General features: G+C 32.9%; 1 protein-coding gene across 1 annotated transcript; it reads right to left on the bottom strand.

The window, feature by feature from the left end:
• LOC127709743 (UBA-like domain-containing protein 2-B) lies at positions 1 to 27,517 on the bottom strand. Its single transcript, XM_052215417.1, has 3 exons — positions 27,296 to 27,517; positions 27,057 to 27,143; positions 1 to 1,130 (listed from the first exon to the last, which is right to left on the bottom strand). Exons 1-3 carry the CDS (start codon positions 27,401 to 27,403, stop codon positions 975 to 977), a joined length of 351 nt encoding a protein of 116 aa, XP_052071377.1. The 5' UTR covers positions 27,404 to 27,517; the 3' UTR covers positions 1 to 974.
• Between the last annotated feature and the right edge of the window lie 104 nt (positions 27,518 to 27,621).

Genomic DNA, 27,621 nt, shown 5'->3' with positions numbered 1-27,621 from the left:
TACAATTGTTTTTCTTATCAAGTTCCTGAGTAAGACTTTATTCAACAATTTATTTACCTGGAACTTGAGCTGCAAGATTAACATCTCACAACTATTACAATACTATAACTGTACAAAATAAACCAAAAAGTATGTATATATACAAAATGTCATATTTACGCAAAATGTGTAAAAATAGTGGGGGATGGAAAATGCAACTATTCCTGAAAAATTGTGGTAGATAGTTACATTAAAAGATGAAAGAGAGACAATATCAAATATTAACAAGGTTATCTTACAAAACTATGAATTTGACTATAAGTTGAATTAATTCATTATTACAACATAATGATGCTTCCTATAGTGGCAGTATTTGAAGAGAGTGTTTTCTTTCTGAAGAAGCAACATGCCAAATTATAAAATCTAAGCACAACTTTTTTTATACCTCTTCTTCATAATAGAAACAAAAATAAACATGAAAAAAAAAAAGAGCAGCCATTGTTTTTTGTTGTTGTTCTTTGATCGTTTGCATAAGCAGAATTCTCAACTAAAACAAATTTCAAAGTATTCTTAATTATTAATGCAAAATTGTCTATAACTCTACATAAATAAAGTTTATGGGATGATAGAAAGACATGTAGATCTAACATAACAAAAATACTAAACTAAACTATAGCATCTCAAGTCAAGCAACAAAATTCCTGGCCTCTACCACAGGACAGCCACATAAGAGATCATAGTCCTTATCATAATGGCCACATACACCAAAAACTAAGACAATAAAGCACTTTGATAAACAACATTCAAACAGGATTGTGACTTCGGTGAGGAAAAATTTGCAATGAATCATATTTATCCAACTTTAGCATCTCTAGTAATCACATATTGTTTTGACAAGAATATTCTTTGTCATAATAATATTATATGCACAATAAACATTTCATCCATTATATTTTCCTCAGACACCAAAGACTGGCAATGACAAAAAAACTGATTTATCGCTGAACTTCCATTTCAATTCCTTTTGGTGAATTGGCAACTTGCTTGGGCGATGTGGCATACTGTGAAGAACTGGTTGATAATTTGGACAATGCCAATAATGCATCTGGGAAATTTGGAGGTGTTGCTGGAGTATTGGCAGGTGCACATAACTGCAATAGAAAATTGTAAAACTTTTTATTTACAAAAATTTGAATATAATAAAATAAAATGCTCTGCTGACCCCGCTTGATAGTACCGCAGAGGTCGAACCCTGAACAGTTGGGGCAAGTATGGACACAACATTCAAGCTTGATACAGCACTGAATTTGGATTGTGATTAAATATTTGACACAGCATAGGTTTCTGACACAGAATGAATGTGGTCTAAGAACTTAAAATTTTTTTATTTACCTATTCAAACCATATCATTATTATTTGCTTTTATATATAAATCAGAAATAACCAATTTAAAATGGAAAATTTTAAAGAAAAAAGAAGGGAAAAAAATCCATCCCCCAAATTTTTTGAACCCCCTTATGATTCATCACCCCAAAACTCAATCCCAGCCTTCCCTTTGTGGTATGGTACCTTGCATTACAATTTCAGAGAGATCCATACACTTACACACACGTTATTGTCTGGAAACTAGAAAAATGCTTGTTTTTTTGGCCCCCTTTTGGCCCCAAATTCCTAAACCTTTAGGGCAATTACCCCCAAATTCAAACCCAGCTTTCCCTTTGTGAAATGGAACCTTGTAGTACAATTTCATAAAGATCCATACACTTACACATGTTACACACAAGTTATTGTCCTGAAACTAGAAAAATGCTTGTTCTTTGCCCCTTTTTTGCCCCTAATTCCTTAAATTTTGAGGCAATTACCCCCAAAATCAATCCCAACATTCCCTTTGTTGTATGGTACCTTGCAGTACAATTTTAGAGAGATCCATACACTTGAACACAAGTTATTGTCTGGAAACTAGAAAAATGCTTGTTTTTGGCCCCTAATTCCTTAACTGTTGGTACCTTAACCCCCAAAATCAATCTTAACCTTCCTTATGTGGTATTGAACCTTATGGTAAAATTTCATAGAGATCCATTCACTTAAACTTAAGTTAAGAGTGCGAAAACCAATGTGTCTTGGGACAACAATGACGTCGGACGACGACGACTACGCCAACGTCATACCAATATACGATTTTTTTGCGGTCGTATAAAAACAATCATTTTTTACTTACCAGGTTTAAATCAATTTTAGATTCTCAAAATGATGCAGTAATTTGCTACTGCAAAAAAAGACAAACATGCCTCAATATGTAACAAAAACAATTTACTGTTGCAAGACAAATAAACTGTTATCACAGAGATATGTCTCGCCTTTTTGTAATTTTGATAATGCAAATGTTGAAATTAATATAGCAATATTTTGACATGTAAGTTATGCAAATATTCAAAGTTGATGAACCATGACTAAAGGTACATGGCTTAACAATCTCCAAATACCATTGACTTATTGTAAGTCGTTCCCTTTAAACAAACCCAAACAATCAAATTCTTGATGAAATCAAACAAAGTTCAATTCTGGACCCCAATTTGGACCATTATTTGATTATTTAAGTGACTCTGCACAAAATCATCAGACTGGAAAAAAATTTGAACTCGATCTGTAACTTGTCATGATAAAACTATATACCAATTATTAAATCAATATCTTCAAGCATGACAAAAAAAAGTGTGGAAAACTAATTATTTGAGTGAATTTTCTAAGTCCAAGGGCCATAACTCTGCACAAAATCATCAGACTGGAACAAAATTCGAACTTGATCTGTAATTTTTCATGAATAAACTATATACCAATCATCAAATCAATATCTTCAAGCATGACAAAAAAAAGTGTGGAAAACTGATTATTTGAGGGAAATTTCTAAGTCCAAGGATGATACTCTGCACAAAATCATCAGACCGGAACAAAATTCGAACTTGATCTGAAACTTGTGATGATAAAACAATACACCAAATATCAAATCAATACCTTCAAGCATAAAGAAATAAATCGGGAATGTGTCCCTATGGACACAGATGATGCCCCCAATTGCATACAATGTTTAAAGGGACATAACTCAAGAACGGTAAAAGTGACGCTACCCAAATTTGTACTTGATCTGAGTTTTCTGGTAATAACCATTATGTATAAGTTTCATAACATTTGGTTGAGGCAAACTTAAGTAAGAGAACGGAAACCGGCAATTTTTCCATTTGTAAAGGGGCATCACTCTAGAGCAGTAGACGTGACGCCACCGAAATTCAACCTCAATCTGTGCCTTGTGGTAATAAGCATTTTTCCATTTGTAAATGGGCATAACTCTAAAAAGGTTAAAGTGACTCCACCAAAATTCAAACTTGATCTGTGTTTTGTGATAATAAGCATTGTGTATAAGTTTCACAACATTTGGTTGAGGCAAACTTAAGTAAGAGAACGGAAACGAAAAATTCAGCAATTTTTCCATTGTTAAAGGAGCATAACTCTAGAATGGAAAAAGTGATGCCACCAAAATTCAAACTTGATCTGTGTTTTGTGGTGATAAGCATTGTGTATAAGTTACATAACATTTGGTTGAGGCAAACTAAAGTTGGAGAACTGAAACAAAAAATTCAGCAATTTTTCAATCTATAAAGGGGCATAACTCTAGAACAGTAAAAGTGATGCCACCAAAATTCAAACTTGATCTGTGTCTTGTTGTAATAAGCATTGTGTATATATGTTTAATACCATTTGGTTGAGGAAAACTAAAGTTAGAGAACGGAAACCAATTTTGGGACGTACGGACGGACTTCGTCAGTAGGGGACTAAAAACAAGGGCATCAGAAATTGATTCTTTATGCATTAGAAATTAGATGGTATTATAAATTTCCCCGTTTTCCAGGATGCTATATGAAATTTTAATTTGTAGGGAGAACACTAGGATTTGAGCGTTGCTGATGAAGATAAATCAAGAAAGGTGCTTTGGACACACAAAATGTATAAAGTGTTATTTTTATTATCTGCAGTTGCAGATCCATTCATAAGATCAATTTTGAAACTAAAAACCCTTGCAAATATTTTGTATGACTATAGTATTTTTTGAACCGTTAATTTTGTTTAAAAAAGGATTTTTAGTGTACTATAACATGATGTCTTACTAGTATTTAAAAAAGAAAATCTGTAATAATTGCTGCCAGCTGTGGTAATTATAATAAAATACTACGCGGGTGCAGCTTGATTTAACCACAAAGGGTGAACCCTGAAGAGTTAGGAGTATACAAGTATGGACACTACATTCAAGCTTGATACAGCTCTGAATTTGGATTGTGATTAAATATTTGACACAGCATAGGTTTCTGACACAGAATAATTGTGGTCAAAGAACTGAAAAATTTGAAATTAAAGAACCTTAGTGAGCGCACTCACATACCCCACGTCCCCACATTGTCACTGGCGAAATAAAATAACAGTAAGAAAAACAAATTAAATCATAATTTCCTGTCGATAGGCACATCTACCTAGTATGTCCTTATTATCTACAAAGTTTCATGAAATTCTGTTGTGTGGTTTCAGAGGAGTTGGGATGACAAATTGATGCAGAGGTTTATTGAAGCAAATAAGTTCAAAGGGGCGTAACTCCTAGAAAAAAAACTGAATCGTAATTTCCTGTCGATATGCACATCTATGTAGTATGTCCTTATTATCTGAAAAGGTTTCATGAAATTCTATTGTGTGGTTTGAGAGGAGTTGCGATGACAAAAGGTTGCAGTAGTATATTGGGCAAATAAGTTCAAAGGGGCGTAACTCCTGGAAAAAATCATCAGACTGGAACAAAATTCGAACTTGATCTGTAATTTTTCATGAATAAACTATATACCAATCATCAAATCAATATCTTCAAGCATGACAAAAAAAAGTGTGGAAAACTGATTATTTGAGGGAAATTTCTAAGTCCAAGGACGATACTCTGCACAAAATCATCAGACCGGAACAAAATTCGAACTTGATCTGAAACTTGTGATGATAAAACAATACACCAAATATCAAATCAATACCTTCAAGCATAAAGAAATAAATCGGGAATGTGTCCCTATGGACACAGATGATGCCCCCAATTGCATACAATGTTTAAAGGGACATAACTCAAGAACGGTAAAAGTGACGCTACCCAAATTTGTACTTGATCTGAGTTTTCTGGTAATAACCATTATGTATAAGTTTCATAACATTTGGTTGAGGCAAACTTAAGTAAGAGAACGGAAACCGGCAATTTTTCCATTTGTAAAGGGGCATCACTCTAGAGCAGTAGACGTGACGCCACCGAAATTCAACCTCAATCTGTGCCTTGTGGTAATAAGCATTTTTCCATTTGTAAATGGGCATAACTCTAAAAAGGTTAAAGTGACTCCACCAAAATTCAAACTTGATCTGTGTTTTGTGATAATAAGCATTGTGTATAAGTTTCACAACATTTGGTTGAGGCAAACTTAAGTAAGAGAACGGAAACGAAAAATTCAGCAATGTTTCCATTGTTAAAGGAGCATAACTCTAGAATGGAAAAAGTGATGCCACCAAAATTCAAACTTGATCTGTGTTTTGTGGTGATAAGCATTGTGTATAAGTTACATAACATTTGGTTGAGGCAAACTAAAGTTGGAGAACTGAAACAAAAAATTCAGCAATTTTTCAATTTATAAAGGGGCATAACTCTAGAACAGTAAAAGTGATGCCACCAAAATTCAAACTTGATCTGTGTCTTGTTGTAATAAGCATTGTGTATATATGTTTAATACCATTTGGTTGAGGAAAACTAAAGTTAGAGAACGGAAACCAATTTTGGGACGTACGGACGGACTTCGTCAGTAGGGGACTAAAAACAAGGGCATCAGAAATTGATTCTTTATGCATTAGAAATTAGATGGTATTATAAATTTCCCCGTTTTCCAGGATGCTATATGAAATTTTAATTTGTAGGGAGAACACTAGGATTTGAGCGTTGCTGATGAAGATAAATCAAGAAAGGTGCTTTGGACACACAAAATGTATAAAGTGTTATTTTTATTATCTGCAGTTGCAGATCCATTCATAAGATCAATTTTGAAACTAAAAACCCTTGCAAATATTTTGTATGACTATAGTATTTTTTGAACCGTTAATTTTGTTTAAAAAAGGATTTTTAGTGTACTATAACATGATGTCTTACTAGTATTTAAAAAAGAAAATCTGTAATAATTGCTGCCAGCTGTGGTAATTATAATAAAATACTACGCGGGTGCAGCTTGATTTAACCACAAAGGGTGAACCCTGAAGAGTTAGGAGTATACAAGTATGGACACTACATTCAAGCTTGATACAGCTCTGAATTTGGATTGTGATTAAATATTTGACACAGCATAGGTTTCTGACACAGAATAATTGTGGTCAAAGAACTGAAAAATTTGAAATTAAAGAACCTTAGTGAGCGCACTCACATACCCCACGTCCCCACATTGTCACTGGCGAAATAAAATAACAGTAAGAAAAACAAATTAAATCATAATTTCCTGTCGATAGGCACATCTACCTAGTATGTCCTTATTATCTACAAAGTTTCATGAAATTCTGTTGTGTGGTTTCAGAGGAGTTGGGATGACAAATTGTTGCAGAGGTTTATTGAAGCAAATAAGTTCAAAGGGGCGTAACTCCTAGAAAAAAAACTGAATCGTAATTTCCTGTCGATATGCACATCTATGTAGTATGTCCTTATTATCTGAAAAGGTTTCATGAAATTCTATTGTGTGGTTTGAGAGGAGTTGCGATGACAAAAGGTTGCAGTAGTATATTGGGCAAATAAGTTCAAAGGGGCGTAACTCCTGGAAAAAAAACTGAATCGTAATTTCCTGTCGATATGCACATCTACATAGTATGTCCTTATTATCTACAAAGTTTCATGAAATTTTGTTGTTTGGTTTCAGAGAAGTTGAGATGACAAACTGTTGCAGTAGTACATTAAAGTAAATAAGTTCAAAGGGGCGTAACTCCTAGAAAAATAAAATGCTCCGCAGGGCGCAGCTTGATACGACCGCAGAGGTCGAACCCTGAACAGTTGGGGGAAGTATGGACACAACATTCAAGCTTGATACAGCTTTGGATTTGGATTGTGATTAAATATTTGACACAGCATAGGTTTCTGACACAGATTGAATGTGGTCTAAGAACTTAAAAATTTTAAATTGGACATTCACCTATTATGGTCCAATATCCAAAATCTAAATACATGGTTAGATTCAGCATATCAAAGAACCCCAAGAATTCAATTTTTGATGAAATCAAACAAAGTTTAATTTTGGACCCTTTTGACCACAATGTGTACAAAGTTGATAACGGGGCCCAAAAATCAAAAATCTAAATACATGGTTAGATTCAGCATATCAAAGAACCCCATATATTCAATTTTTGTTGAAATCAAACAAAGTTTAATTTTGGACCCCGATTTGGACCAACTTGAAAACTGGGCCCATAATCAAAAATCTAAATACATGTTTAGATTCAGCATATCAAAGAACCCTAAGAATTCAATTTTTGTTAAAATCAAACTAAGTTTAATTTTGGACCCTTTGGACCTTAATGTAGACCAATTTGAAAACGGAACCAAAAATTAAGAATCTAAATACACGGTTAGATTCGGCATATCAAAGAACCCCAATAATTCAATTTTTGATGAAATCAAACAAAGTTTAATTTTGGACCCTTTTGACCTCAATGTGGACAAAGTTGATAACAGGGCCCAAAAATCAAAAATCTAAATACATGGTTAGATTCAGCATATCAAAGAACCCCATATATTCAATTTTTGTTGAAATTAAACAAAGTTTAATTTTGGACCCCGATTTGGACCAACTTGAAAACTGGGCCCATAATCAAAAATCTAAATACATGTTTAGATTCAGCATATCAAAGAACCCTAAGAATTCAATTTTTGTTAAAATCAAACTAAGTTTAATTTTGGACCCTTTGGACCTTAATGTAGACCAATTTGAAAACGGAACCAAAAATTAAGAATCTAAATAAACGGTTAGATTCGGCATATCAAAGAACCCCAATAATTCAATTTTTGATGAAATCAAACAAAGTTTAATTTTGGACCCTTTTGACCTCAATGTGGACAAAGTTGATAACGGGGCCCAAAAATCAAAAATCTAAATACATGGTTAGATTCAGCATATCAAAGAACCCCATATATTCAATTTTTGTTGAAATCAAACAAAGTTTAATTTTGGACCCCGATTTGGACCAACTTGAAAACTGGGCCCATAATCAAAAATCTAAATACATGTTTAGATTCAGCATATCAAAGAACCCTAAGAATTCAATTTTTGTTAAAATCAAACTAAGTTTAATTTTGGACCCTTTGGACCTTAATGTAGACCAATTTGAAAACGGAACCAAAAATTAAGAATCTAAATACACGGTTAGATTCGGCATATCAAAGAACCCCAATAATTCAATTTTTGATTAAATCAAACAAAGTTTAATTTTGGACCCTTTTGACCTCAATGTGGACAAAGTTGATAACGGGGCCCAAAAATCAAAAATCTAAATACATGGTTTGATTCAGCATATCAAAGAACCCCATATATTCAATTTTTGTTGAAATCAAACAAAGTTTAATTTTGGACCCCGATTTGGACCAACTTGAAAACTGGGCCCATAATCAAAAATCTAAATACATGTTTAGATTCAGCATATCAAAGAACCCTAAGAATTCAATTTTTGTTAAAATCAAACTAAGTTTAATTTTGGACCCTTTGGACCTTAATGTAGACCAATTTGAAAACGGAACCAAAATTTAAGAATCTAAATACACAGTTAGATTCGGCATATCAAAGAACCCCAATAATTCAATTTTTGATGAAATCAAACAAAGTTTAATTTTGGACCCTTTGGACCTCAATGTGGACCAATTTAAAAACGGGGCCCAAAATCCAAAAACTAAATACACGGTTAGATTCAGCATATTAAAGAACCCCATGAAATCAAGAATAAAACCCCATTGAAATTGGTCAAGAAATAAGCAATTTATAGGAAGTATCTTCTTTTGCACAATCCTGTGCTATTAAATATTTCTTGCTATTGCGCAATACTGTACAACTGACAATTTCTTGCTATTGCGCAATATTGTGCTATTGGATATTTCTTGCTATTGCGCAATACTGTGCAATTGAAGATTTCTTGCTATTGCGCAATACTGTGCAATTGAAGATTTCTTGCTATTGTGCAATACTGTGCAATTGAAAATTTCTTGCTATTGCACAATACTTATTATATAATAATTTACACATCCTGTTTGGTGTGTATCTCCTACCATATCATTATTATTTGATTTTAAATATAAATCAGAAATAACCAACTTAAAATGGAAAATTTTAAAAGAAACAAAAAAGGAAAAAAAGAAAAAAAAGGAAAAAAAAATAAATCCCCCCCCAAAATTTTTTGAACCCCCATTATGATTCATCACCCCCAAACTCAATCCCAGCCTTCCCTTTGTGGTATGGTACCTTGCAGTACAATTTCAGAGAGATCCATACACTTGAACACAAGTTATTGTCTGGAAACTAGAAAAAAATGTGTGTTTTGGCCCCTTTTTGGCCCCAAATTCCTAAACGTTTAGGGCAATTACCCCCAAACTCAAACCCAGCTTTCCCTTTGTGATATGGAACCTTGTAGTACAATTTCAGAAAGATCCATACACTTACACACAAGTTATTGTCATGAAACTAGAAAAATGCTTGTTTTTTGCCCCTTTTTTGGCCCCTAATTCCTAAAATTTGGAGGCAATTACCCCCAAAATCAATCCCAGCATTCCTTTAGTGATATGGAACCTTGTGGTACAATGTCAGAGAGATCCATACACTAACACACAAGTTATGTCTGGAAGTTACAAAAATGCTTATTTTTGGCCCCTTTTTGGCCCCTAATTCCTTTACTGTTATTACCATAACCCCATAAATCAATCCCAACCTTCCTTTTGTGGTATTGAACCTTGTGGTAAAATTTCATAAAGATCCATTCACTTAAACTAAAGTTAGAGTGCGAAAACCAATGTGTCTTCGGACGACGCCAGACGACGCCGATGCCGGACGACGACGACGCCGGACGACGACGACGCCGGACGACGACGACGCCAACGTCATACCAATATACGACCACAAAAAATTTTTTGCGGTCGTATAAAAATTGAATCATAACTTCCTGTCGATATGCTCAACTACATAGTATGTCCTTATTATCTAAAAAGGTTTCGTGAAATTCTGTTGTGTGGTTTGAGAGGAGTTGAGATGACAAGAAACAGAACTGACGGACAGACGGACGGACGGACAGACGGACGGACGGACAGACGGACGGGTCAAAAAGATTATACCCTCCGCAACTCGTTGCGTGGGGTATAATTAGACTTTTACCTATAATGGTCCAATATCCAATATCTAAATACAGGTTAGATTCAGCATATCCAATTACACTAAGAATTAGATTTATATTTAAAATTGAGAATGGAAATGGGGAATGTGTCAAAGAGACAACAACTCGACCATAGAACAGACAACAGCAGAAGGTCACCAACAGGTCTTCAATGCAGCGAGAAATTCCCGCACCCGGAGGCGTCCTTCAGCTGGCCCCTAAACAAATATATATACTAGTTCAGTGATAATGAACGCCATACTAAACTCCAAATTGTACACAAGAAACTAAAATTAAAAATAATACAAGACTAACAAAGGCTAGAGGCTCCTGACTTGGGACAGGCGCAAAAATGCGGCGGGGTTAAACATGTTTATGAGATCTCAACCCTCCCCCTATACCTCTAGCCAATGTAGAAAAGTAAATGCATAACAATACGCACATTAAAATTCAGTTCAAGAGAAGTCCGAGTCTGATGTCAGAAGATGTATTCAAAGAAAATAAACAAAATGACAATAATACATAAATAACAACAGACTACTAGCAGTTAACTGACATGCCAGCTCCAGACTTCAATTAAACTGATTGAAAGATAATGTCTTCATCATATGAATATCAGGCACAATCCTTCCCGTTAGGGGTTTAGTATCATACCATCATAACATATATGAGAAGAACATAACCCATGTCATGCCAACAACTGGTTTTTTTAAAATAAAAGTGTTTAGTGCCGATGCAAAGACCCTATAAGTGAATCAATATTAACGCCAAAATATGCAATCTTTAATGACCTGACAACAGTATCGTAACTATATCCCTTCTTAATAAGTCTATTTAAAGGTTTTGTTATCTTCAGAGGTGAATACTGACATTTTTGTGCTTTATAAAGAATATTTCCATAAAAAATTGGATGTGAAATACCTGAACGTACAAGAAGTCTGCATGTTGAGCTATATTTACGAATGATGTCCTTATACCGATGATAAAATTTAGTAAATGTTTTGACTAGTTTGTGATATCGAAAACCCTGGTGTAATAATTTTTCAGTAATACATAAATTTCTCTCGTTAAAATCTAAAACATTGTTACATACACAAGCGAATCGTACAAGTTGAGATATATAAACATCGTAAGATGGTGACAAGGGAACGTCACCATTTAAAAAGGGATAATTAACGATGGGAAATGAAAAATCATCTTTTATCATATATTTTAGTATTAAGCTTTCCATTAATGATATAGATATCAAGATCGAGGAAAGGGCAGTGGTCATTGTTAGTATTAGCTTTATTTAATTTATTTTAGCTTTATTTAATGTTCAACAGGATAAATTTCTTTAGTATACATACTGAAGTCGTCATTATTGATTTATTAATGGACAATATTAGCTTAGTTTTTAAAGGGGTTCACTTCATCAAAAAAATAAATATATATATTATGTACATACAAGTCTAAATTGAAAACAATGTTCTAACCTATGATTGCATTGGATAAAAACCGCAATTTTTATACGTGTGCATGCAAAACAAATTTCTTGGTAGAGGGGTCTAAATACAGCACAAACAACATTTTCCAAAAGACCAAAAAAGTGAAAAAGTATATTTTATCAAAATGCATTTGACTAGCAGGTCGAACAACTGATGTTCTAAAACCCTGCTGACTGCCATTGGCGATTGCCAAATAAACGGATCACCAGATGTTACAAAATGGATCTTATTATTAATTTATTACCAAACAACAAACAACAAACTTGCGGAAAAGATCACACCCACTGTCTGGGGATTATGCAATTTCCTAATTACATGCAGTCAAGGTCAGCATAGTCATCTCATGATCATGGTCCATATTAGTTGCAATTGGCTTAATATACTTAGACTTAGACTGACCAATCAGGAAAACGGGCATGATAGCATCATGTATGGGAGGGAGACGCTTGGTCATTTATGATTTTGTTTTGAAAGCTGACAGTTGCCATTTTGTAATTTCAAGAAAGAAAGCCAAAAATTTAATAACCCAATCTCCCACACCTTCCAAAAATAAGGTTTTAATCATATTTGTATGTTGCTGTTTTTTTATTTTTCATTATATATATATTGTATTCTTTCAATTTCTTTGTCATGTTTGTACTAGAGGTTTTTATTCGCCACCTTTGCAACTTTTTTGAAATTTATTCAGATTTTGATCATTGCATAAATTGCATAATTGATTATGTTATTCAGATTATTATGATTTTATGGTATTTTGAATAAATGACCTTTATTACAAATAATTATATTATTTTACGGCAAATGAACTCAAACTCCTTGGAGAACCAATGTACTGTGTACTGTAGTACATAAAGCTGAAACTTGGTATTATGTCTGTCTGTCATTTTGTAGGTTGAATAAGGTCCCCCACATCTTACTTTGCTTTTGTTGTTTTTCCCTATGTTTGGTATGAAAATTAGGGTGACAAATGAAAATAAATTGCTTCGCTGAGCGCAGCTGGATACGACCGCAGATGTCCAACCCTGAAAAGTTGGGCCAAAATGGACACAATATTCACGCTTCATACAGGTCTGAATTTGGATTGTAACTAAATTTTTGACACATAATACAGGTTTCTGACACAGAATAACTGTAGTCAAAGAACTTCAAAATATATTATATGATTTGAATTTATATTCAATTTATTGCTTTTGTGCAATACACTATGCTGTTGCGAATTGACCCCCACCCCCCTACCAAAATTTTTTTATTTTACCCCGGTTTTTTGCTTTTGTGCAATACACTATGCTGTTGAATATTAACCCCCAAAAAAAAATATTTGAAGAAATTTTCTTTTAATTTCTGAAATCTGAAATGAGAAAAATTGTCCCCCCCTCCAATTTTTTTCACCTCCCCCCTTTACCTTACTCCCCAAAAAAATTCTTTCCCTCAAGATATGGTCAGTATCTCAATTGAAATTTCTAATGCAGTATGCAACCAAAATTACCCATTTAAATACATCATAAAAGTTTTAAAATATAAAATGACATACATAGTCATGGCTAAAATTAATATTAATTAATAGTAACTGCTAAAAATAAATTGACAGCTAATCACCTCAAGACAATCATCATTTCTTAATACATAATTTACAAGCAGTGTTAGGGAGGTAATAAACAGTGTTCTTTAATTTGAATTAGATTACCTCCCTTACACTGCTTTTAAATTGTCTCAATTGTCCTTTAACCAGAAAAAACCCTTGTTTTTCCCCTTCTTTTGCCCCTAATTACTAAATGGTTTGAGCATTAACCCCCCAAAGTCAATCCTAACCATCCCTTTGTTGTATGGAAGTTTGTGGTATAATTTCAGAGAGATTCATACACTTTAACACAAGTTATTGTCTGGAAACTACAAAAATGCTTATTTGGGCCCCTTTTTTGGCCCCTTATTCCTAAACAGTTAGGACCATAACCCCCAAAATCAATCCCAACCTTCCTTTAGTGGTTATAAACCTTGTGTTAAAATTTTATTGATTTCTATTTACTTATACTAAAGTTATTATCCGGAAACCATCTGTCTTAGGACGAAGCTGACGACGACGACAACGTGATAACAATATACGACCAAAAAAAAATTAATTTTTGCGGTCGTATAAAAATATCATTCATCACTAATACAATGTCTTAAAAAAAATCTATAAAACGTACTTTTTAATCATTTTTCATAATATCTAATACATATAATAATGAACAGTAATTTCAAACTATATTTAAACATAATTTCTAAAATCAGAATTTGATGCTATATATATTTTAACTATGAATCTACTAACAAATTAACAATTTCTATTTATTGTGGAATACAGCTCTGAATTTTGATTTTGATTAAATATTTGACATAGCACATGTAGCATACATGTAGGTTTCCTACACAGAATGAATGTAGTCTAAGAACTTAAGAATTTAAAATTAGACATTTACCTTTTATGGTCCAATATCCAAAATCTAAATACATGGTTAGATTCAGCATATCAAAGAACCCCAAGAATTCAATTTTTGATGAATTCAAAGTGGACCAAATTGATAATGGGACCAAAAATCCAAAATCTAAACACAGTTAAATTCAGCAAATCAAAGATTCCCATAAATTCATTTTTGTTGAAATCACACATTTGTTTAACTTTCGACCCGATTTGGACCAACTTGAGAACTGGGCCCAAAATCCCCCCAAAATGCTTGTTTTTTGGCCCCTTATTCCTTAACAGCTAGGACAATTACCCCCAAAATCAATCCCAACCTTCCTTTTGGAGAACCATGAAGTACAATTTCATAGAGATTCATACACTTATACTCAAGTTATTGTCTTGAAACCAAAATGTTTTTGGACAACAACGAAATCGATGCTGACAACGTCATAACATTATACAACAATTTTGCAGTCATATAAAAACATCTAAAGCACAAACATGTCACAAAATTTTGTACTCGACCTCAAATTATTAAGTATGAAATTTTCGGGTTTTTTTTGTAAATGTATTATTAATAAAAGAACAGGGTTCCAATGTCCCCCGCTTTGCACATATTGTACCTATCTAAGGTACAAGGGCAATAACTAAAACTAAAGGCTCTAAAGAGCCTGTGTCGCTCACCTTGGTCTCTGTGCATATTCAACAAAGGACACTCTCCAACATTGTAGACAGGAATAGAATTCATGAAAAAATCTGTTTTGTTGAATTGTATGGCTGATAATTGAGCCTATTTAGTTTCTCTCTATCTTCATTAGTTTTTGCTCAAAACACAAAAGAGGATAAAAATTTGTAATGGTTCCGCAGAACCCAGTGTCTTGCCTTCTTTTGCTGTTGTATATGTTTTCAGTGTGATAGGGGAATGCACATAATAGATTAACAGTTAATCCAAAAAAAAAGTTTGAAATGTATGAAAAAAGTTGTGCTTGTAAAAAATGAATACAGTATGCAATCAAATCTATAGATTTATAAAAGAGTTGAAACATAAATTTATAATGAATGAACAAATGATAAAGAGGATAATTTTTACATTGCTTGATGATTTATCCCTTAATTCAGATGATGATGGAATGTAGGATCGCTATGTCTCGCTTTTGCGACAGTCACAAAAGTCGCAGGCTCAACAAAAATGGGGAAAAAATTATTAAAAATTTTCCTCTTGATACTATCTTTTGATTGTAAGAAGGTTCTGTCCAAGTTTGGTAAAAATCCAGGATGGTTTATGAATCTAATAAATGTTTTAAAATTTTTAACTGCAGACCGATATATTTGTTAACTGGAAGAAAAACTAAGTCCATTTATAAGTAACATTCGGAAAAACAGGAAATAAATTTTTACAAAATTTCCTTCTAGATACTAGCTATTGATCATAAACAAGCTTCTGTCCAAGTTTGGTACAAATCCAGGATAGTTTAAGAAAGTAATTAAAATTTTTAAAACTTTAACCACAGAGTGAATATAATGTTAACTGGTAGAAAAACTAAGTCCATATATAAGTAAAATACGGATAAACAGGATTTTTTTTTTACAAAATTTACTTCTGGATACTATCTTATGATCATAAACAAGCTTCTGTCCAAGTTTGGTAGAATCCCGGATATTTTAAGAAAGTTATTAAAATTTTAAAAACTTTAACCACAGAGTGAATATTTGACTTGTTAGTAGATCTTGACTTGCTGATCATTTTTGTCGAGCCTTCGACTTTAGTCGAAAAAGCGAGACATAGCGATCCTACATTCCGTCGGCGTCGTCGTCGGCGGCGTCCACAAATATTCACTCTGTGGTTAAAGTTTTTGAAATTTTAATAACTTTCTTAAACTATCCTGGATTTCTACCAAACGTGGACAGAAGCTTGTTTATGATCATAAGATAGTATCCAGAAGTTAATTTTGTAAAAATAAAATTCCATTTTTTCCGTATTTTACTTATAAATGGACTTAGTTTTTCTGCCAGAAATATTACATTCACTCTGTGGTTAAAGTTTTTAAAATTTTAATAACTTTCTTAAACTATCCTGGGTTTCTACCAAACTTGGACAGAAGCTTGTTTATGATCATAAGATAGTATCCAGAAGTAAATTTTGTAAAAAAAAAAATCCATTTTTTCCTTATTTTACTTTTAAATGGACTTAGATTTTCTGCCAGGAAACAACACATTCACTCTGTGGTTAAAGTTTTTAAAATTTTAATAACTTTCTTTTACTATTTTGGATTTGTACCAAACTTGGACAGAAGCTTGTTAATGATCTAAAGCTAGTATCTAGAAGGAAATTTTGTAAAAAAATAAATCCATTTTTTCCGTATTTTACTTTTAATGGACTTAGATTTTCTGCCAGGAAACAACACATTCACTCTGTGGTTAAAGTTTTTAAAATTTTAATAACTTTCTTATACTATTTTGGATTTGTACCAAACTTGGTCAGAAGCTTGTTTATGATCAAATGCTAGTATCTAGAAGGAAATTTTGTTTTCTTCCAGTTAACATTACATTCAGTCTGCAGTTAAAGTTTTTAAACATTTATTAGATTCATAAACTATCCTGGGTTTTTACCAAACTTGGACAGAAGCTTCTTACAATCAAAAGATAGTATCAAGAGGAATATATTTATTGATTTACTTCCTCATTTTTGTTGCGCCTGCGATTAACAGAAAAAGTAGGCGAGACACTGGGTTCCGCGGAACCCTTACGAATTTTTGTGATTTAAAGTGTATTTTTATCTATTATAATTTTCTATCATATATGGCAAAATGCAAAAAAAATAAAGTAAAAATCGTCTTTAAAGGGCAATAACTCCAAAAATTCGTAAGGGTTCCGCGGAACCCAGTGTCTCGTCTACTTTTTCTGTTAATCGCAGGCTAAACAAAAATGAGGAAGTAAATCAATAAAAATATTCCTCTTGATACTATCTTTTGATTGTAAGAAGCTTCTGTCCAAGTTTGGTAAAATTCCAGGATAGTTTATGAATCTAATAAATGTTTAAAAACTTTAACTGCAGACTGAATGTAATGTTAACTGGAAGAAAACAAAATTTCCTTCTAGGTACTAGCATTTGATCATAAACAAGCTTCTGTCCAAGTTTGGTACAAATCCAAAATAGTATAAGAAAGTTATTAAAATTTTAAAAACTTTAACCACAGAGTGAATATGTTGTTTCCTGGCAGAAAATCTAAGTCCATTTAAAAGTAAAATACGGAAAAAATAGATTTATTTTTTTACAAAATTTCCTTTTAGATACTAGCTTTTGATCATAAACAAGCTTCTGTCCAAGTTTGGTACAAATCCAAAATAGTATAAGAAAGTTATTGAAATTTTAAAAACTTTAACCACAGAGTGAATGTGTTGTATCCTGGCAGAAAATCTAAGTCCATTTTAAAGTAAAATAAGGAAAAAAAATTAATTTCTTTTTAATAAATTTGCTTCTAGAAACTCTTATGATCATAAACAAGCTTCTGTCCAAGTTTGGTACAAACCCAGGATAGTTTAAGAAAGTTATTAAAATTTTAAAAACTTTAACCACAGAGTGAATGTAATATTTACCGGCAGAAAAACTAAGTCCATTTATAAGTAAAATAAGGAAAAAATGGAATTTTATTTTTACAAAATTTACTTCTGGATACTATCTTATGATCATAAACAAGCTTCTGTCCAAGTTTGGTAGAAATCCAGGATAGTTTAAGAAAGTTATTAAAATTTCAAAAACTTTAACCACAGAGTGAATATTTGTGGACGCCAGTTATATCAGATATAAACCAGTCACCAAAGTTTCACGAAAACTGCTCAAAGCACTTTAAGGATATTGTCTAAAAATTGGAAAATCACTCCTTTTTATGAATAAAACCCAATAACCAGTCAGGGGACTTATTGAAATAAGTGATTTTTAAATCACTTATTTAAGTAGCAAATTCGAAGTTTTGTCACAAATTGTGATTTTGAAGTTTTACCAAAATTTTAAACACATAAGTTTAGATAATATCTTTTCATTAGCAAAATTGAAAAAAATGAACTTTTGCTTCTTTTAAGCAGCAAGGTTTATGCCTTTGATGCAATCATTTAGCTGCAAATTCTATTTTAGTTGAAAAAATGCTATAAAAATGGCTTCACATAATGAACTGATACTTTCTTAACAGATTTTTCCCAGCAGTGGGAGTATTTTTCCTGCAAAATTCAAGGTTTCATCTTATAGATTATGTAATAAAATTCTACTGTTCGCGATCAAAATTTCACTGTACGGGGGTGTTGAAATTAGTAGGGGTTATTAAAATAATGATACTTAAAAAAGTGATTTTTTGGAAGGAAATTGAGGTATGATACTTAAACAAGTGATTTTTGTCTCGCCTTGACGGAGTCAAATAGCAAGACATAGGTATGCTTTTTCCGGCTTTGGCGGCAACAATGTATTAGTTTGTGATAAGGTTTAGTTCATGGTGAACCACTAGTGGTATGTCAATGATATTTGGTATGCAGATGTATTAACATTAGCATATCTCATTACCATGGAGATTATTTGGCCCCACCCCCTCAGTCAAGGTCTATTGACTTTGAAACTTTTCATAGTTTACATGTATGTGATTAGGTCAATTTATGGGGAACCACTAGTGGTAGGTCAATGATATTTGGTATGCAGTTGTATAAGCATTGGCAGATCTCATTTCCATGGAGAATATTTGGCCCCACCCCCTCAGTCATGGTCTATTTACTTCGAAATATTTGCTTAGTTTACATGTATTAGTTTGTGATTAGATCAGTTTAAGATGAACTGCTAATGTCAAGTCAATGATATTTGGTATGCAAATTTATTGGCATTTGCAAGTATTGTTTCCATGGAGATTATATAGCCCCACCCCTGATCATGGTTCATTGACTTTGAAACTTTTACATAGTTTACAAGTTAATGTTTGTGTTTAGGTTTGTTTAAAGGGAACGACTTATGATAAGTCAATGGTATTTGGTATGCAGTTGTATAAGCATTGGCACGTCTCATTCCATGGAGATTGTTTAGCCATGTACCTTCGGTCATGGTTCATCGACTTTGAATATTTGCATAACTTACATGTTAAAGTATTGCTATTTTAATTTCAACATTTGCATTATCAAAATTACAAAAAGGCTAGACATATCTTTGTGATAACAGTTTAATATTATGTCATTATCCTAGATTTAGTACAAGGTCATCAACTGACATGACCCGGTCATCCTATCAACACAGATGTTGGTTCTGATAATTTTAAGAACATAATTAGTCCCTGGATCATTAGTATTCTATATTTAAAGCTACAATAAAATTAAATCACTTAGTCTAGTAATTAATTTGTACTACTTAAATAGGTGATTATTAAAGAAAGACAACTCTTACTTCCAACCTTTATGGACATAATGTTACTTGAATCAGTGATTAAGAAAATCACTCATTTAAGTAAATCCCCTGACTGATAACTTGGAAACGTAAAATCTAAAATTTATAAAAATTGAAAGGGAGCTCATGTCAATAGTTATAAACAATTCATTTAAGTTTCTTGCAAATTGGTGAAGTATTTTTGAATTATTGTCCGAAAACTGGAAAATCCCCCCTTTTTTTAAGAATAAAACCTCATAACTCCGAAACATAAAATCTACAATTTATAAAAATCAAAAGGGAGGTCATGTCAATAGTTATAAACAATTCACCAAAGTTTCTTGCAAATTGGTGAAAGCGTTTTTGAGTTATTGTCCGAAAACTGGAAAATCCCCCTTTTTTAATGAATAAAACCCCCATAACTCGGAAAGGTAAAATCTAAAATTAAAAAAAAAATGAAAGGGAGCTTACGTCAATAGATATAAACAATTCACCAAAGTTTCATGCAAATTGGTTACAGCGTTTTTGAGTTATTGTCCGACATGTGGACAACGGACGGACTGACGGACAACAGTATACCATAATACGACCCATAAACGTATAAAAAATGAAAAATAATGAGATGTGCCAATGCTAATACAACAGCATAACCAAATATCATTGACCTACCACTAGTGGTTCGCCATAAACTAGACCTAATCATAAACTAATACATTGTTGGCGTAACCGCCGCTAATGCCAGAAACAGCATACCTATGTCTCGCTTTTTGACTCCTTCAAGGCGAGACAAAAAATGGTAAAATTTGTCATTTAAAGGCAATAACTCCTATAAGAAGTCATCTGACAGTTTTGACATGTACAGACAATTGGTAGAGCTCAACATTCGAAACATTTTTGCTCTAGTCAGATTTTCTCTTTATAATGGTTTTCAAAATAATAGACAAAACTTGCATTTTACCCCTATGTTCTATTTTTAGCCATGTAGGCCATATGCATGTTGGTTGGCAGGTGGGGTCATCGGACACATTTTTTTAACTAGATACCCTAATGATGATTGTGGCCAAGTGTGATTAAATTTGGCAAAGAAGTTTCAAAGGAGAAGATTTTTGTAAAAGATTACAAAAATTTACGAAAAATTGTTAAAAATTGACTATAAATTTAAATAGCAATAACTCCTTAAGGGGTCAATTGATAATTTTGGTCATGTTTGACTTATTTGTAGATCTTACTTTTGCTGAACATTATTGCTGTTTACAGTTTATCTCTATCTATAATAATATTCAAGATAATAACCAATAAAATGCTTCGCAGGGCGCAGCTTGATACGACCGCAGAGGTCGAACCCTGAACAGTTGGGGCAAGTATGGACACAACATTCAAGCTTGATACAGCTTTGCATTTGGATTGTGATTAAATATTTGACACAGCATAGGTTTCTGACACAGAATGAATGTGGTCTAAGAACTTAAAAATTTTAAATTGGACATTCACCTATTATGGTCCAATATCCAAAATCTAAATACATGGTTAGATTCAGCATATCAAAGAACCCCAAGAATTCAATTTTTGATGAAATCAAACAAAGTTTAATTTTGGACCCTTTTGACCTCAATGTGGACAAAGTTGATAACGGGGCCCAAAAATCAAAATACATGGTTAGATTCAGCATATCAAAGAACCCCTATATATTCAATTTTTGTTGAAATCAAACAAAGTTTAATTTTGGACCCCGATTTGGACCAACTTGAAAACTGGGCCCATAATCAAAAATCTAAATACATGTTTAGATTCAGCATATCAAAGAACCCTAAGAATTCAATTTTTGTTAAAATCAAATTAAGTTTAATTTTGGACCCTTTGGACCTTAATGTAGACCAATTTGAAAACGGAACCAAAAATTAAGAATCTAAATACACGGTTAGATTCGGCATATCAAAGAACCCCAATAATTTAATTTTTGATGAAATCAAACAAAGTTTAATTTTGGACCCTTTGGACCTCAATGTGGACCAATTTAAAAACGGGGCCCAAAATCCAAAAACTAAATACACGGTTAGATTCAGCATATTAAAGAACCCCAAGAATTCAAGAATAAAACCCCATTGAAATTGGTCAAGAAATAAGCAATTACTGTGCAATTAAATATTTCTTGCTATTGCGCAATACTGTACAATTGACAATTTCTTGCTATTGCACAATATTGTGCTATTGGAGATTTCTTGCTATTGCGCAATACTGTGCAATTGAAGATTTCTTGCTATTGCGCAATACTGTGCAATTGAAGATTTCTTGCTATTGTGCAATACTGTGCAATTGAAAATTTCTTGCTATTGCACAATACTTATTATATAATAATTTACACATCCTGTTTGGTGTGTATCTCCTACCATATCATTATTATTTGCTTTTAAATATAAATCAGAAATAACCAACTTAAAATGGAAAATTTTAAAAGAAAAAAAAAGGAAAAAAAAAAAAATCACCCCCCAAAATTTTTTGAACCCCCTTATGATTCATCATCCCCAAACTCAATCCCAGCCTTCCCTTTGTGGTATGGTACCTTGCAGTACAATTTCAGAGAGATCCATACACTTGAACACAAGTTATTGTCTGGAAACTAGAAAAATGTGTTTTTTGGCCCCTTTTTGGCCCCAAATTCCTAAACGTTAAGGGCAATTACCCCCAAACTCAAACCCAGCTTTCCCTTTGTGATATGGAACCTTGTAGTACAATTTCAGAAAGATCCATACACTTACACACAAGTTATTGTCCTGAAACTAGAAAAATGCTTGTTTTTTGCCCCTTTTTGGCCCCTAATTCCTAACATATTGAGGCAATTACCCCCATCATCAATCCCAGCCTTCCCTATGTGGTATGGTACCTTGCAGTACAATTTCAGAGAGATCCATACACTTGAACACAAGTTATTGTCTGGAAACTAGAAAAATGCTTATTTTTGGCCCCTTTTTTGGCCCCAAATTCCAAAATGTTTCGGCAATTACCCCGAAACTCAATTCCAGCTTTCCCTTTGTGATATGGAACCTTGTAGTACAATTTCAGAAAGATCCATACACTTACACACAAGTTATTGTCATGAAACTAGAAAAATGCTTGTTTTTTGCCCCTTTTTTGGCCCCTATTTCCTAAAATTTTGAGGCAATTACCCCAAAATCAATCCCAGCATTCCTTTTGTGATATGGAACCTTGTGGTACAATGTCAGAGATATCCATACACTAACACACAAGTTATGTCTGGAAGTTACAAAAATGCTTATTTTTGGCCCCTTTTTGCTTTACTGTTGGTACCATAACCCCCAAAATCAATCCCAACCTTCCTTTTGTGGTATTGAACCTTGTGGTAAAATTTCATAGAGATCCATTCACTTAAACTAAAGTTAGAGTGCGAAAACCAATGTGTCTTCGGACGACGACGACGAAGACGCCAACGTCATACCAATATACGACCACAAAATTTTTTTTGCGGTCGTATAAAAACTGAAAAAATTTTACTTAAAATTACCAATTCAGGGGCAGCAACTCAACAACGGGTTGTCTGATTTCGTCTGAAAGTTTCAGGGCAACTGATGATTAGATATAAGAAGATGTGGTATGAGTGCCAATGAGACAACTCTCCATCCAAGTCAAAATTTATAAAAGTAAACCATTATAGGTCACAACATGGAGCCTTGGCTCACACCGAACAGTAAGCTATAAAGGGTCCCCAAAATAACTAGTGTAAAACCATTCAAACGGGAAAAACCAATGGTCTAATCTATATAAATAAACTGCTTCGCTGAGCGCAGCTAGACACGCCCGCAAAGGTCCAACCCTGAACAGTTGGGGCAAAAATGGACACAATATTCAAGCTTGATTCAGGTCTGAATTTGGATTGTAATTAAATATTTGACATATTATAGGTTTCTGAATAAATGTAGTCAAAGAACTTGAAATTGGTTATATGAATTGAATTTATATTCAATTAAAGATTTCTTGCTGTTGTGCAATACTTAGTAAATCTGTTGTCAGACTATAAACAAATAAAGTTCAATTAATTCTCAATGTCATATTAGAAATTTATGAAAATAAAAAGGGAGCTTACATCAATAGATATAAACAATTCACCAAAGTTTCATGAGAATTGGTGACAGAATTTTTGAGTTATTGTCCGAAAACTGGAAAATCACCCCTTTTTTTAATGAATAAAACCCCATAACTGAGAAATGTAAAATGTAAAATTTATAAAATTCTAAAGGGAGCTTACATCAATACATACAAACAATTCACCAAAGTTTCATAAGAATTGCTGAAAGCATTTTTGAGTTTTTGTCCGAAAACTGGAAAATCCCCCCTTTTTTTATGAATAAAACCCTGTTACTCGGAAACGTAAAATCTTAAATTTATAAAAATCGAAAGGGAGCTCATGTCAATAGATATAAACAATTCACCACAATTTCTTGCAAGTTGGTGAAAGCATTCTTGACTTATTGTCCGAAAACTGGAAAATCCACCTTTTTTTAATGAATAAAACCCCATAACTTGGAAACGTAAAATCTAAATTTTATAAAAAACGAAAGGGAGCTCACGTCAATAGATATAAACAATTCACCAAAGTTTCATGCAAATTGGTTAAAGCATTTTTGAGTAAATGTCCGACATGTTGACGACGGACAGACGGACGGACAGACAACGGTATACCATAATACGTCCCGTAAACGGGCGTATAAAAACGAGAAACGAGAAACACTTATGAACCACATCAACAAACAACAACTACTGAACATAAGATTCCTGACTTAGGACAGGTGCAAACAAATGCAGCGGGTTTAAACGTTTTAATGGTACCAAACCTTCACCCTTTTTCTGAAACAATAGTGTAACATCACATCACAGAAAGACACACTATAAAATATCAACTGAAATAGCTTAACTCAATCAAAGGACATATTAACACCATTGAACATACACTGAACAAATAAATTTGACCTATGATACAATGTAAATACATAATAAATAAACTAAGGGAAGAATAATAAAAGTAACATGTTATATCGGTATGAAATGTTAAACAATTAAACAAATACAATTTGCTCGAACAAAAATATCAGCCGTTTTATCCCATGTCAGATTTTTTATCCCATGTCAGATTTGCTCTAAATGCTTTAGTTTTAGAGATATAGGCCAATAAACTGCTTCGCCGAGCACGGCTGGATACGACCGCAGAGGTCAAACCCTGAACAGTTGGGGCAAAAATGGACACAATATTCAAGCTTGATGCAGGTCTGAATTTGGATTGTAATTAAATATTTGACACATTATAGGTTTCTGAAACAGAATAAATGTAGTCAAAGAACTTGAAATTGGTTGTATGATTTGAATTTATATGCAATTGAAGATTTCTTGCTAAACTAGACCTAATCACAAACTAATACATTGTTGACGCCGCTGAAGCAGGAAACAGCATACCTATGTCTCACTTTTTGACTCCGTCAAAGTGAGACAAAAAGTTTACCAAACATACTAAAGTAAAACATTTATCACCAGAATAAGCAAATTAGGCTTTTTTGAAAAGAGGCAATTAAAACCCAGTACAACATATCCTAGATCATTAGAACAGAATTCAGGGGACTCTTTATTATTGACTTGTGCATACACCACATACTTGTAATTGTTATTTTATTTGAATGTCATAAACTTACTTTATTGGATTTACTAAATTGAATGTCATAAACTTACTTTAATCTATTTAAGGACAGTATAATTATAAGCATAAAGGATTTTTTGATAAAAATATCTATTTTTATTAAGGATATGCTTTTTTTCCTTAAATAAATCAATTACTAACAATAAACATTCCGACGCGGGGGGGGTGGGGGGGGTTACAACCTTGACTACCAATGAGGGTCTTACACTGTTGGTACCAATAAACATTCCATTGCAGCTACATACAATATATATTAAAATAACTAAATTTTTGATGTAACACGTCTTCTGATTGGCTGAGTTTTTTGTCTATCAACTCATAGACACAATTTTGTCATGTGACCATGACGTTATCAACTTTTTTTCCTGATTTACTCCTTAAGAATGGAATGTTCATGTAACATTAAACAAGAATTCTGAGAGTATTGAATGGCAATACATAGTCCCCTACCAGTTAAAAATTCATTGTACTGGAACAAAATGCTAACTTGATCTATAACTTATCATGGTGTAAACTATGTAACAAATATCAAGTCAATATCTTCAAGTATGACCAAATAAAGTGTGGAAAACTGATTATTTTCATGAATTATTAAGTCCAAGGACCATAACTCTGCACAAAACAAGCATGACGAAAAAAAGTGCGGAAAACTGAATATTTGAGTGAATTTACTAAGTTCATGGACCATAACTCTGGACAAAATCATCAGACCAGAACAAAATTCGAACTTGATTTGTAACTTGTCATGATAAAACTATATACCAAATGTCAAATCAATATCTTTATGCACGAAGAAAAACTGTGGAAAACTGATTTGCCGGACTGACTGATGGACAGACCTAAATTCCCGTTCGACTTCGTCGGTAGGGGACTAATTATAAGGAATGACTGTAATATTTTTTTCTGAAATAACCTCAAAAATTTGGTGTACACTTTTAAAGAACCAGTGTGCACCACATTTTTGATGTAATTTCTTCATAGACAGAAATAATATAACAGTCATGACAGTCATTCCTTAAACAATTATAATTATATTCATCTTTTCAAAAATACCTGACAGCATGAATGATGTGTTAAATTCATATCACTGCTGAACAAAATCTTCAATTATTCAATATATTTCCTTGTTTGTTAAAAATGCAAATTATTAACACTGAGTAGGTGTGTGCTCAGGTAAAAGTTAAAACAATATTATGTAATATTTGTTTACAAAAAAAAAATATCATTTGTTTTTGACTTTCAGTGTTCTACTTTTCTAGACAAAATTAACTTGAACAATTATATATTTCAAAAATTTGACACAACTTAAAAGTATGGGGTTGTCATAGAAAAAACTGTTGTTCTAGTTGGAGTTTCCATTTCCCGAAAGTAGGTCAATCACTGAATAACAGTATGACCTGAGAATCAATTACACAAATTATATGGATAATTGTTCAATTTTTCACCTGTACGTATAATTAAATCAAAGAGGAAACTAATATAAAACTCTCCGTATTCAAGTCAGATGATGTCTTTTTGTTTATCATTAAATATAACGCGTAAAATTTTGTTTTGATTTTGGTAAACATTAGAAATGGGTAATGATGTCATCAAAATGGTGGTCTGATAACTTACTGGATAGTTTGCGTTCTGTGTGTGATTTCCATTGCACGTTCGACATGTGGGTATTGATGATTCTTGAAAAAATAAACTTAAGGCAGTCTGAAAAAGAAATAAATATGGTTTAATACATTAATTCGACAGTCTTCCAGTCAGCGATTTCACAAACCGAAACCAGAACTGTACCACACCGGTAACAGAAAAGTAAACACATGCGCCATGTTGATAAATTGACTTTTTTCAATAACAAGTACCTGAAACTGCCAATTGGATGCTGCCAGACATTGTTTAGCTTGCTCTGCGTGACAACCCGTAGCTGATACAAAATGATTCACCATGACATGTTCTCTTAAGTTATCCATGGCCAATTTCAACTTGTTTTGATTCTACCGTTGTTTGTGTTGATGTTATGACAGGGGAGTGTGGGTAATGATTGAAATTGACGTGAACGTCAGCAAAAACCAAAAGCTTGATTGGCTAACTACGACGAAAATGGGCGTATCTTTATAATGACAACAGTAATCGGAAGATTAATCTTTCTGGACTTTTCATTATTGTAGCAATCTTATTTGAGGAGTAT

The sequence above is a fragment of the Mytilus californianus genome, unplaced genomic scaffold, assembly GCF_021869535.1.
Source record: "Mytilus californianus isolate M0D057914Y unplaced genomic scaffold, xbMytCali1.0.p SCAF_7, whole genome shotgun sequence".
Classification (NCBI taxonomy): domain Eukaryota; kingdom Metazoa; phylum Mollusca; class Bivalvia; order Mytilida; family Mytilidae; genus Mytilus; species Mytilus californianus.
Note: the sequence above shows the minus strand (reverse complement) of the source record. Positions and strands in the feature narration are given on the sequence as shown.